Genomic DNA, 14,353 nt, shown 5'->3' with positions numbered 1-14,353 from the left:
TCTTATTTCATGACACCTGTTCTACGGTTCAGACGTAAGCAGCGTTTAAAACAGACAAGCATGTTAATTCTTTGCCATAATTAGAATAACAGTGACATTTGTGCGTTAGATTGCAAAGGCAAGAAATCAAGAAATGTGAATGTTTGGGCAGATCCGTGTGAATTTGCTGGAGATGCATCCGCTGCATGTTAAAGATGCTGAACGGAACGAGACGAGCGCAGCAGTCGCATGCAAGATTTAAGTGAGCATGAAATCAACACTGACACTATTTACTTTCTTTATATGTGTTTCTGCATAATTCATCAGTGCACGTTATTCCAAGGGAAATGATACAGGAGAATCATAAATCTCTTGTTTTTCATCCGCCATCAAATCAATTTCTCATGCATGAAATTCATGCAAATACGTCAGATTATGGAAGTTCACTTGAAAAAATTTTATTTGGCATAAAGAAACTGAAGCCTAGGTAAGGACCATTGAAATAATTAATCATCAAATAAACATATATATATATATATTTTTTGCATTATCATGACAATTTTTCTGTATGTAAGTAAATTAGCCCATAAAGGGTTTATTTATATTTATTTACTTCATTTTATATTTATTATTTTATTATTTCCATGGTGGTACTATGGTACAGTGATGATATCAGGTGTATCATATGCTTTTTTCTTATTTTTCTGTATGAATTATGTAATGTACAGAATATTTTAATCTTTAAAAAGAAATTGAAAAACTGTAAAAATGTAAACAAACTGTAAAAACATGGCAGTACTGTATGTATTGGATGAAATCAAATGAAACACACACACATTTTTAGTCATTACAAATATTTAATGAATAGTGAATATATTTATTTAATGAATAAATAAATGCATTTTATTTAATGACTCCTTTCTAAACACGCAAGGTCACCTTACAGCAAGCAAAATGATAAAAAATACCAAAATGAGTAACAAAAGACAAACAGATAATGCCAGCGTTATAAAATTCAACAGCACAAGTGCATACATACATCATAAATACAGTAGAGGCTTAATAAGAGCAAGTCATAAAAATATTATATAATATGAAAAATAAAAATAATAAAAAATATATAATGTGAAATATATATATATATATATATATATATAACAAAAAATATACACACTTTTTTATGAATAATTACATTTACATTACATTTAGTCATTTAGTAGACGCTTTTATCCAAAGCAACTTACAAATGAGGACAATAAAAACAATCAAACACTAACAAAAGAGCAATGATATACAAGAGCTGTAGCAAGTTTTTAAAAAAATTATATGATAAATAAAAAGAAAACAGATAGAATAGATTTTTTTAAAGAAAACAAGCAGTTAGTAAATGATTGCAAGTCTAAAAGGGACAAGTGTTTTTTTTATTTTGTAAAGAATAGAATTAGAATAGACAGTGCTAGAGTTAGAGGGTCAAATGAAGATGGAAGAGATGTGTTTTTAGCCGATTCTTGAAGATGGTAAGGACTCATCTGCTGGGATTGAGTTGAGCAGGTCATTCCACCAGGAGGGAACATTTAATATAAAAGTCCGTAAAAGTGATTCTGTGTCTCTTTGGGATGAACAATCAAGAGACGTTCACTTGCAGAATACAAGCTTCTAGAGGCACATAAGTCTGAAGTAATGAATTTACTTTTTCTGTGTCAGAGCCAGTGCTGGTTTTTGTAGAAAAACATTAATGCCTTGAATTTTATGCGAGCAGCTATTGGTAGCCAGTGCAAATTGATAAACATGCATTATTTTTGGCTTATTAAAAATGTATCAGTGCTGCCGCGTTCTGGATTAATTGTAAAGGTTAAAGGTTTGATAGAACTGGCTGAAGACCTGCCAAGAGAGTGTTGCAGTAGTCCAGCCTGGACAGAACAAGAGCTTGAACAAGGAGTTGTGCAGCATGTTCTGAAAGATTTAAAAGGGCCTGATCTTCTTGATGTTGAATAAAGCAAATCTGCAGGACCGTAGACAGTTTTAACAATGTGGTTCTGAGAAAGTTAGCTGATCATCAATCATAACTTCCAAGGTTTCTGGCTGATCTTCTTTTTTTGAAGGAGTTATGGTTGATGTGGATGGTGAAATTGTGATGAAACGATGGGTTTGCTGGAACCACAAGCAGTTCTGTCTCGACAAGGTTGAGTTGAAGCTGATGGTCCTTCATCCAGCAAGAAATGTCTAATACTAATAATCTAATAATGAATGCATTTATTTAATAATGCATTGATTTAATGAATAAATACAATTATATAATGTGTGTGTGTAGTTGGTTTTGTGTATTAATAATAATCTAATATTTGTTTGTTTTTTTTTGTGTGTATATATATATATTTTTTTTTTTACATGTAGTGGTTAGTTTTTTTTTTTTTTTTTTTTAGTTTTCCTGTATGAATTATTAATGAAGTCATGCACGGAATATTTGGGTCTTTAAAAAGCCATTTAAAAACTGTACAAATGTCCAGAGGACGCCTGGCTTTTATTATAAGGCGAGGCGGTGCTCTACAGATGACGGACAGCTGCGTCAGCCAATAAAAGACGCGACGTCCATTTCACGGCCAATGGTTGCATCGCGGGGGCGGGGCTAGCTCGCTGTTTTATTCGCAGTCTCGCCGAGCAAGAGGAGAATCCCAAAGAAATGACATCCAGCTTTTCCAGAAGAAACCGCGGCGCTTAGACACGCTCTCCTGAAGTTTCCCTCCTCACATCAGCACGGATTACTGCTCGTTCTTCAGATATGTAGTGATTAGTCTTCGGAATGTGTGTTTAATACAGAAGGACAGTGTTTTTCCACACGACTCTGATTCCAAACTCCCTCAGCTTCTATTCGGACATGTGTGATTTAATGCCAGCGGCTCAGCCGGCCGAGAAAATCGGGAAAATGAAGAAATTAAGAAGAACTCTGTCGGAGAGCTTCAGTCGCATCGGTGAGTGTCCACAAACACGAGACTAAAACTTCAAAGTGTGATTGTGATTGTTGAGCTCCTCACAGACCAGCCCGGAATAGAATACAGAATAGAATTGTGTAGAATTCTTCCGCATCGGTATCTTAGGTGAGGTGATCAGCGCGCTTGATTTCTCTTCGGAGTTCTTTAATATGTTTATCAGGTTTCATCAAAAGCTGTTTGTTGTCTACCTTTCAGTAGATTTTATTTCTTCTTCTGTGGTTTTAAGGGTTTGTGGAAGATGCTGAAGATGCTGAAGTGCTTTATGCATCTCAGAAACATGCGGGTCGCATTTCACCCCCAAATCAAAATGAATTTTTTTTTTTTCATAAAGTGAAACCTGTGATGTACTGCAATTATATTTATATTTTAAAATATTTTTTTATTATACTATTTAAAAGATTTTATTTTTTAATATGTATTGATTTTTATAATATATAAAATAAAAATGTAAAAAATATACATTTTATTTAATATAATATAATTAATTTTATACTTCATAAAACATTTTATTACTTTTTATGAATCATTATAAATATGTATATATATATATATTTATTTATAAAAAATTTTATAAATTTTTATGAATAATTATAAATATGTATATATATATAAAATATATAGATATGCTGTAATTAATATATATATAAGATAAATATATAAAATATATAGATTATACTGTTAAATATATATATATGTTTTTGTTATTAATCATTTTAATTAATATATATGTTGTTGTTTTTAAAATATTTAGATTTTTTAATTTTTAAAGATTTTTGTAAAATTAAAAAATAAATTGTAAAAATATATCTATATATATAATTGTTTTTATTTTATAAAATGTTTTTTATAAATCATTATATGTGTGTGTGTGTGTATATAATATATAGATGTACTGTAATCATATTTATAATTTTTTTCATTATTTATTATTTATTATATTATATTTTATTTAAATATTTTATTTTTAATTATGTAAAGAGTTTTATCAAATTAAAAGTTAAAAAGATAAATATATATATATATATATATATATATTAAATATATATATATATATATATATATATATATACATATATATATATATATATACACACACACACACACACACATATGAAAAATAATAATGAATATTTATCAGGTTTCATCAGCCTCTTTGACAGATATGATTGAGGCTTTTGGTTTGTAATAAAGCCTGCTAATATTTGATGGTTATCCAACATCATAATGCTGCCTCTGTATGAAAATGCAGTTCAACAAATCCAAACAGATCAGTGGCATGTGCTTCTGCAGTGTGTAACAAAACCACGTGCATTGCATTTCTTTTAGACCCCAACCATAATGCAACATCTTTTCTTATCATCAAGCTAAAATGTTCCAGTTAACTTGGAAAAGCAACGATGCAACAAACTCATAATTAAATGTTTTTTGAGATATTTGAGTTTTAGTCTTCTGTCATCAGATGTTTCTCCTCGGAAAAGTCTCATATTTCAGTATGAGCTCAAATGATTTGAGCAGTGCTTCAACACAGTTTTGTGGCTTATTGCATGTCGCCTCTTAAGGAGAGAGCGTTGAGCACTTGTTAGGGAACTGAACTGTCTTCAGTCAGTGTCATAAAGGCTCTTCTGTTGCAGCGGCGCTTAAAGATGCTGCCTAAGGGCCTTTCTATCCTAAAGTCGCTGACTTCACCCGTCACACATCTCTCACTTGATCTGCGCTCATCCGTTCTGTTAAAGCAGCAGAGATGCCCTGGTGATTGTGTCTCTGCACACGAGTAATTCATGCGGGCTCCGTTCCAAAACCTAGTTAATTATGCTGCCTGCGAAGACACCTTTTGTGCATCATGCAGACAGAAGACAATGCCAGAATTCACTGCAGCAAAATATATACAAGATTTGAATGAACTTATTTGTACTTCTGTGCCTTAAAGTATTAATAAAAATACTTCAATCTTATTAAAAAAGTACTATTTTATGCAGTACTTGTGCACAGTGTTAATATGCATGTAAGAGTATCACGTCATATTAATCATCATATTTAAATGGTCACAAATCAAAATATATATTTTTTTTCATTAAGTGAAGCCTATGATGTAGTTTAAATAATCTATGGTTCATTTGTTTTTAAAACATTTTTATATATTACATATAAAAATATTAAATATTTTATTGCATACAGTATACACACACACACATTTGATTATATTTTTTTATTTTGTTAAAATAGTAAATATTTTATTTTTATTTTTAGTATATAAATGTTATATTCTTATATATTCTAGAAAAATATAACAAAAAATATTATATATTATGCATGTAATTTTTAACTGTTTATAAAAGTTTTTAGCTATATATAAATATTTTAATATGTATAGAATATTTATATATATATATATATATATATATATATATATCTATATATATATATATATAATATATATGTGTGTGTTACTTTAAAAATTATTGTAAAAATATTGTAAAAAAAAAAATCTTATAAATGAAAATATTAAATATCATAAAGATCAACTATTTTTTACAAATTACATTATAAAAATCGGATAAATTATTATTATATTATAAAAATATTTCTTGTAAATTTTAGTTTAAAACATTTTTATATATTATATGTTAAATATTTTAAAAATGTTTTATAGTGATAATTGTTTTTATATAAAATCTGGCTTAAATTTTATTGCAAAATATAATTTTTTACATTTGTTTTCACCTGGTACTGTTTAATTGGTAGTGTTTTTTTGTATTTTTTTGTTTGAAGTGTTTTTATGCATGTCATCAGCATATCTAAATGGATTATGAGTCGAGTCTCATTTATTCATTTATTTATTCATGTAGACCGTTCCAAATGACTCACTTTTAAAGATGCTGTCTATGTAGGTGTCATTCAGCAGTGCAGTGCACTAGTTCCGTTGTGTTGTCTCCTCATATCTCTGTGTGTTTGTTCTCGGCGTCTCTGTGTGTTTGAAGTTGCATGATGATGTTTTTAGACGCTACAGAAAGCTCTTCTTCTGAATGTGTGGGATGGAGATTTTGAGCTCATGTTGTGGTTTTTTTTGTGTTTAAGTGGGTTTGGTTGATTTGATGCTGAAGTTGCGCAGAATGTCACACAGGTGTCTTATAATTAAATCAGAAGTGAAGTGAATGAAGTAAAATCTGTAATATTTCTGCCGTTTCGGTCTCAGTTTTCCGTCGTTAAAACAGCAACAGTGACATGAATAAATCATATTGCGAGGAGCATGAAAGATGCTCTGCAGCGGCGCTCGTTTAACACTCGTTAACACGACTGTGCTTCAGTTAAACTATGAGAGGGGTTTATTAAGCAGCCAAATGAAGGAGATTATTATGTTTTCAAGGAGAGTTCTGGATTGAGTTGAGTTTTATTGACAGTGTTTTTATGCGTAATGTTGATTTTCACAATGTATTTTTGTACAGTTATAAATTTTATAATTTGTATATATAAATTTTATATATATATATATATATATATATATATATATATATATAAATATATTATATTATTATATATTTAATAATATATAAAAAATAATTAATGATATAATTTTTAATAGTGCCCCATAGACTTTAGATAACAAATTCTTTTTCTGTTGTAACCAACAGCATGTCAAAAAAAAAAAAAAAAAAAAAAAAAAAAAAAAAAAATAAATATATATATATATATATATATATATATATATATATATATGAATATATAAATAAACATTTTAAAATGTATTTTTAATATATATATATTTTATAATATAATAAAATATTTAATATCATAATGTTTACTATATATATTCAATTTGTATTATATATGAAAAAATCATAATGTTTACTATATATATTCAATTTGTATTATATATGAAAAAATAAATAATACAAATTGAATATTAAAATATTAAATAGAATAGAATAGAATAACCATAATATTAGATATAATATAACAACCAATAGTAAGGATAAATATACGCAATCTCTATCTCTCTGTGTGTGTTTGTGAAAGCAGTGCATATATTTCATTTCACATTTCAGTTTGGATCTAATATGGGTAGTTTATTTGAGAATAAGTTGGTTTATTGACTGTGGATCAATCTTTAATTTTGGTCATGTGGGTTGGGGATCTTTAGTGATATTTTTTGAGATAATTAAATGGATGTCATGCAGTATTTACATACAGAGAGCAAAGCTTTATTACCAACAATCAATGATCTGCTCCCAGTGGTCACTGCATCCAGAACACGTCCAGTTTCTGTTTTCTTCATCAAATGAAGGTCGATGTTTGCTGTGAGAGAGGATCAGGTTAAATGTTCATCGTTCAATAGACCAAACCATTTGTCTGTGGTTTCAAGGCTTTGTGGGAGATGAGTAAACCACTTCATTATCTGATAAGAGCTCATAAACATCAAGGCCACATTTCACTCCGAAATTCAAAGAAATTGTATGTTTTTTCATAAAGTGAAGTCTATGATGTACTGCATAAATACCTTACTGCTTACCTTACAGTTCAGATGGTCTATAATTCATGAAATTTAAAACTTGTATTAGTTTTTAATATTTTTTTTTTTTATTTTTTATTTTTTTTTTTTTTTAAATAATATTTTTTTATTTTTAATATTTATTATTTTTATTTTTAATTATATATTTTTTTATATAATATTGTATTTTTTGATTTTATATTATATTGTATATATTGTATTATTATTATTTTTCAAAAATATATATATATTTTTGTATATATACAAAAATACAATACATAACAAAAATACAATATCATATCATATTATAAAATAATAAAATATATTATAAAATGATAAAATATTTGTATGTATTTTTATAAAATATTTTATATAAAAGTCTATATTTTCTACAAATATATTTTTTATAAAATATTTTATATAAAAGTCTATATTTTCTACAAATATATACAATTTATTTTTATATTATTATTATTATTAATATGTAATATGTTAATATGTAATTACTAACAAAATAAATATTTTTAAATATTTAATATTAAAAAAATTAAAACGTAATTGTAAAAATAACAACATTCATTTTGATTTCATGAATAATATAATTTCTAATTTCTTCCATTTGATTTTGGGGTTAAATGTAAGAATATTCCTGTGGTTGTGGATGGAAAAATATTTCAGCTTATTACAGCCTTATTGGTTTTTCATTTGCATGTGCAGAATGCATTAAAGAGCCACTTTTATGCTGATTTTATTCTTTTATTCTCTGTTCAATAGTCATTAAAATGTCTGATATTCCTTCTCTTTCTCTCCCCTAGCCTTCAAGAAAGAAGACAGCGGCTTTGACGAGGTGAGAGACACTGTGGACGCTTTCACTTTCATGATCGAGTGTTGATATAACCCTCGTGAGCCGTTATTGAGAAGCCTCGGCCGTGTTTGCTGCGGTCGTGTGCTGTCTGTGGTTTAATGGATTTCCCAGCGCTCTGACTGTCACAGGAGCAGTGCATGCTGGGATGTGTGGGTCTCTGGGGTTGAAGTGTCAGCTGTGATCATCGGAGAGATGCTTCATTGTTCTCCGTTGCGTCTTTCAGTTCCGCTCGCTCTGGAAACAGGCCTCGAGTGACACACAAACGCTCGGCAGGAAGACGAAACCTCACCCTTTTTACTCTCTTACAGCCGTTACTCAGTGCTTATTGATCATTTATTCCCAGAGTAACATTTTAAGGACATTTGAAATATCTTTATGCAGTTTTGCCGTGTTCTGAGAAGACAAACTATAAAACCAAATTTCTTAAAAATATAATCAAAAGCAAAATCATTGTGTATTCAGTCATCGAAGCTTGGATTTAGTGCATGCTGTTAAACATTCAAAACTACTATTTTTTTAAATTTAATATTATATATATTAAATTTGTGTAATAATAATAATAAAAAAAAAAAATATATATATATATATATATATATATATGTGTGAGTGTGTGTGTTAAAAAATCTAATAAAATATACATAATATATATTATTGCATTTAAAATTACATAAGAAATTAATATTAAAATTATATATTTTAAATATATAATTTTAATATAAATTTTAAATGTAATTTTAATTAAATTTTAATTAAATTATTAAATTAATTATTTTGAAAAAATGAGAAAAAAAAATAAATAAATAAAAATACAATAAAATATAAAAAAATATATATATATTACACATTTTATTTAATATAATAAATAAAATGTGTTTTATATATATATATATATATATATATATATATATATATATATATATATATATATATATATTATATATATATATATATACATAAATTTCTTATGTAATTTTAAATGTAATTTTAATTCAATTTATTCATTATTAAATTATTATTTTGAAAAAAGGAGAGAGAAAAAAAAAAAATATATATGTGTATATTTTATATAGATTACTCATTTTTATTTAATATTTATATTTATTTATTTTTTTCTCCTTTTTTTTAAGTTTTTTTTTTATTTTATTAATTAAGTTTGTTGTTTGTTTTTATTGTTAATTTTGTTGCATTTTCTCAGTTCTGTCAAATTTATAATTAAATTCTAACAATTAAATGTTATATTTCTGTGGAAAGAAATTAAAACAGTGATATAAAAATGCCTCATGTGCATTTTAAATGTTTATATGCAACTTATTTGATTTGTTCAATAAATGTGATGTTATTAACTGAATATTAAATAATATCTGTTTCAGTGTTTCAGTAAAAATAATTTAGGTGCATCACTGAACAAAATCTCTTGATTCTCTTCGTCTGTGTATTGTCATACCGTCCAACATTACTGATAACAAACATGTATATGTGTATATTCTGATGAACCTCAGACTCAGAGTTAACCCTGTCACTGCTGCAGGAAGTCAGAGTACCGACGCTTGAGCTCCAGAAGGATGTGAGCATCGGTAACGCGTGAGGTGATCTTTATATGACCCTGAGCTCTTTCTCTTTTTTTATTTAGTACGTTTTATTTTTGCTTTGCGAAATGCTGCAGCAGTGTTTCTTGGAATCATTTCTTGGCAGTATCCATTAATGGTGACTATTTTTAGCTTGTTTGTCCGTGCAGTTGATGTCTGCATGCAGTTGTTGAGATGATGATGAGATCTGTGGCGTTCAGAAGCGTTCTCTTCATGGGAAGCGGTTCGGTCCGTTGGCTATAAATGGCTGCCGCCGCTGGAGAAACATGTGAAGAATCTGAGAAGGAAAGGAACCGTTTCCTGTTGGCCATGAAGTGCGCCTCTGAGAAAGCAGAAAGTATTTGACCTCCCTGAAACTAGTGTGTGTGTGTGTGTGTGTCATGAATAACTAGATGACAGTTTTTCTGCTGGTTTCTCAGATTTTGGCTTTTCAACTACATCCTCTTTTGTTTATGTTTAGATTTTTTTTTTAAGTAGTATGTTTTACAAGAAAATACTATTTGAGTCTTTCTACTTCAAAATTGCATGTTTAAATCAAAAACTTAATTTCATGTTTAAATAAAAAAAAATATTAATTTATTTTTATATTTACATTTTCTGATTAATTTTGTCTGATTAAAAAAAAAAAAAATCAGTTTAGTCTAGTTAAATTAAATTAAAATAAATAACTAAAGAAATAAATAAGAGGAAATGAACATGCAAAAATATATATCCAATATTGCTCCATACTTAAAAATTAAAATAAAAAATAATTAATAATGATAATAATTTTTGATAATTATGAAAATTGTTTCAACATATTTTTTCAGTGTAATAACATGCATTTATATAAGTGCTATTTTTTAAAATGCATTTTGTATGTCAATTTTATTTAATCTTTTCCCTGATCCAAAAATATAATAAAAATAAAGGAAATATAAGAAAATTATCTTTTAAATATAATTTGCAAATATAGAATATTTTATAGCTTTTTCAGTTAAGATTTGTCAAATTATGCAAATACAGTGAAGATATTTAATGCATATTTTATGCAGATATTCAAATATTAAAAAAATTATCGAAGAAAGTTAACAAAAAGAGCGCTGAAGTTCATGACTCAACAGGAAGTTGCTCTGCAGTGTTTGCTGTGACTGACTCACACAGACACACGGTCCTTACATTCATCTGTGAATCATAGCTCATATTTCACAGCAAAACTTATTTTGCATAAAGACTATTTTTTATTATTTTTTTAAATGTCTAATGACTGCAATATAACATTATTAAAATATTAAGTGTTAATGCATTGTGGTAATATTTGCTGCATTGCATTTTTTTTTGATGATTTTAATTATTTAAAAAAAATCTAATGAGTGACTACTGAACAACAAAAAAAAAATATTAAAAAAAAATATTTTTATAGCGCAGTGTTATTTTAATACTATTATAGTTTTTATAAATATTTTGAATTAGTTTTTGTTTTTAGGTTTTGTTTTAGTTTGAGTTGCTTTTTTTTTTTTATTTTTTTTTTGAGTTTTATTTAAAATATATATAAAAAAGGTTTGCTGTGAGTTTTTGTTTTTAACAATTTGGGCAAAATTAATTAATTGATTATTTTTTGTGGATTAATTAATATTATTAATTTTTGTGGTTAATTAATAATAATAATAATTATTGTAAGTAGATTTTGATAATAGTTTTTGTTAGTTGATTTGGTGTATATTATTATTAATAATAAATAAAAATGTAAAAATGTAAACAAAATGAGAAATGTTACTATTGTAATTTCACTGTAAAACTATTTAAGAAAAAGAATAATTATCATGTTGATGTTGTTGTTTTATTTTGTTATAATTATTAATAATAATAACAATACATACATTATTAATAAATATGATTATAATAATTATTGTTATAAATAAATATAAAAATGACTAAAAAAACAAAATAAGAAATTAATACTGTAATATTTCAAAGTAAAAATAATAAATTAATAATAGTAATCATCACTATTATTATTATTATTATTATTATGTTACATGGCAATAGTAAAATTAAAAAAATAATAAATTAATAATAGTAATCATCACTATTATTATTATTATTATTATTATGTTACATGGCAATCAATATTATTGTCATTGTACACCACAGCCAAGGACAAAATGCAACTCCCTTGTGGACAAAAATAACAAAAGTTATTAAAAGATAGAAATGATACACCGCACCAAATAGATAAATAAATGATGAAAGTTTGGACCCTTAATATATTGCCGCTCATTAATATGTTTGTGATGTGGGGGTTGATATGAACTGTAGAATATATTGCACCGCTCGGTAATAACAGTGTGATGTAGGGACCCTTAAAGAAGTGCATGTGGATCATTTACTGTGAGGTTCTTAAAAAAAGAGATTTTATAGTATTATTATATTAGCAGTTGCAGTCAAGCCATATCAGGATTTCGGTTTGATTTCGACGACTCGTGCAGCTCTAGTTTAAGCTGTTGCTGATGCTGCAGGCGGGATCTTCTCTTTGAGCTGATGAAGCACAGATTCGGCTAATTTCTGCTCCTCCGCTGGCGCGGCTGGATTCACTGACTGCTAATGGTGATGGAGGCCGCGCCGAGACGAGAGTCTTATGAATCTTAAACAACGCTCCGGCTCACAGCTGAAGGAATGCTGGGTGTGAAGCCCTGAGGGATCCGGGGCTGCGCTGAGAATGTATTTATTGTGAGAGCTGAAATGCTTCTCATTGTGTGTGTGGAGAGAAAGGAGACGCACTTTGATGCCTGGATTATTGAGAAGAAATGCACTCTTTACATTCAAATTTACATTTTCTGATGTAGCAGACGCTTTTATCCAAAGCATGTTACAAATGAAGAATACAAGAAGCAGTTCATCTTGAGGAGGCAATAACATGAGAAGTGCCTGTAACACAAGAAGGGATATTTAAAATGGTGAAAGCACAGAAGAATAACGCTTATGCATGTGTTATTTATATCCAGTAATATTACATAATAATATATATATATAATATGAGTGTGTTATTTATAAAATCTCTATATATATATTAATAAACAATTATTTATGTCTCTAATATGTTAAAAAAATCTCTAATATAATTAAAAACAATTATTTATGTGTATATATGTATATATGTATATTTTTTTATTGAATATTTTTTTTTAATAATTAATATTATATATATAGTATACATGCATGTGTGTGTGTGTATATATATATATGTATATATAAAATATAGTATAATAAATTTATGAAAGTTGAAAATAATATTTATAAATATTAAATTATATGTATGTGTGTATATATATATATATATATATATATAATATTATATATATATATATATAATATAGTATAATAAATTAATGGAGACAAAATGTAAAATATTATTTAGAAATATTAAATTATATGTATATGTTTGTGTGTATATATAAAATTTTGTATAAGAAATTATATAAAAATATTTTTTAAAAATTATAAAAAATATATATAAAAATATTACTAATATGGATTAAATATTACCCCACACACTTATAAATATTAAATATTGGATTGCATTACACACACACATATAATTTATATATATATATATATATAACAATATTAAATATTATATAATTAAATATACATATATGTTATAATTATTAATCATTAGCCCTGGATTGGAGTGGATATAATAATGCATTTTAAGCTGTACCTATCAAAATAAATTATTAGAATAACATTTTCATTTACTTATGCCTTTATCAGATGCTTTTTCCCGGTTCTATTATTTATATAATGGAGGTTATTTATTTATTATTGTTTTGTGAATTTTTTTTTTTGTTATTTATTGTTTATTATATCATTGTGTTTTATTGACTGGAATGGAGTCGTAAAGGAGTTTATCGTAATTTTGTAATCGTAATTTTCTAATCATAAATCGCAGTCTCTCGTCTGCTCCTGTCTTTTCTCTGTGTGCAAGAAGTTCTTTATTTATTCTGGGCTGAACTGGAGTCTGGCACGTTCTAAGGAAATCGTAATGGAATTAATTTAATAAATATGGTCTTTCATCACGTTAAAGGCTCCCCGGTTATTTGTGGAACGGGCTCGTTGTTGTCACCATAAATCGTGTATTTTTCCTCTTTCATTTTCAACCTCATCTTGACGTCTCCTCGTCTTTGATGATGAATATAATCTGATACAAGTCTCATAATCCACTGCTATTCGCAAATGAATCCTTAACATAAAGTAAGTGGGTCAGAATCTGTGACGACGTTAAAAGTGCATGTTACTTTTTTGGCTTGAAAGAGCACATGCAAAAATTATACAGAGGCCTGAATTTAAGAATTGCATATAAAATGTTACTATTAAGAAATCTTACCCGTTTCATTTATGTATGATTGACAAATATGCATCATATTAAGTTTATTATTTCATGTTCCAGCTGTGCAATCCAACTGGA

At 27.2% G+C, this 14,353-nt stretch overlaps 1 protein-coding gene across 1 annotated transcript in view; it reads left to right on the top strand.

Annotated features, from left to right (window-relative positions):
• Positions 1–2,587: 2,587 nt before the first annotated feature.
• LOC109074372 (cyclin-dependent kinase 14-like) overlaps positions 2,588–14,353 on the top strand; it is a 190,540-nt gene continuing 178,774 nt past the window's right edge. The window contains 2 exon segments of the mRNA XM_042773286.1: positions 2,588–2,948; positions 8,271–8,302. Coding sequence (XP_042629220.1) covers positions 2,855–2,948; positions 8,271–8,302 — 126 coding nt within the window. The 5' untranslated portion in view covers positions 2,588–2,854.

Source organism: Cyprinus carpio, chromosome A16 (assembly GCF_018340385.1).
Source record: "Cyprinus carpio isolate SPL01 chromosome A16, ASM1834038v1, whole genome shotgun sequence".
Classification (NCBI taxonomy): Eukaryota; Metazoa; Chordata; class Actinopteri; order Cypriniformes; family Cyprinidae; genus Cyprinus; species Cyprinus carpio.
This window is presented reverse-complemented; position numbering and strand designations above follow the sequence as displayed.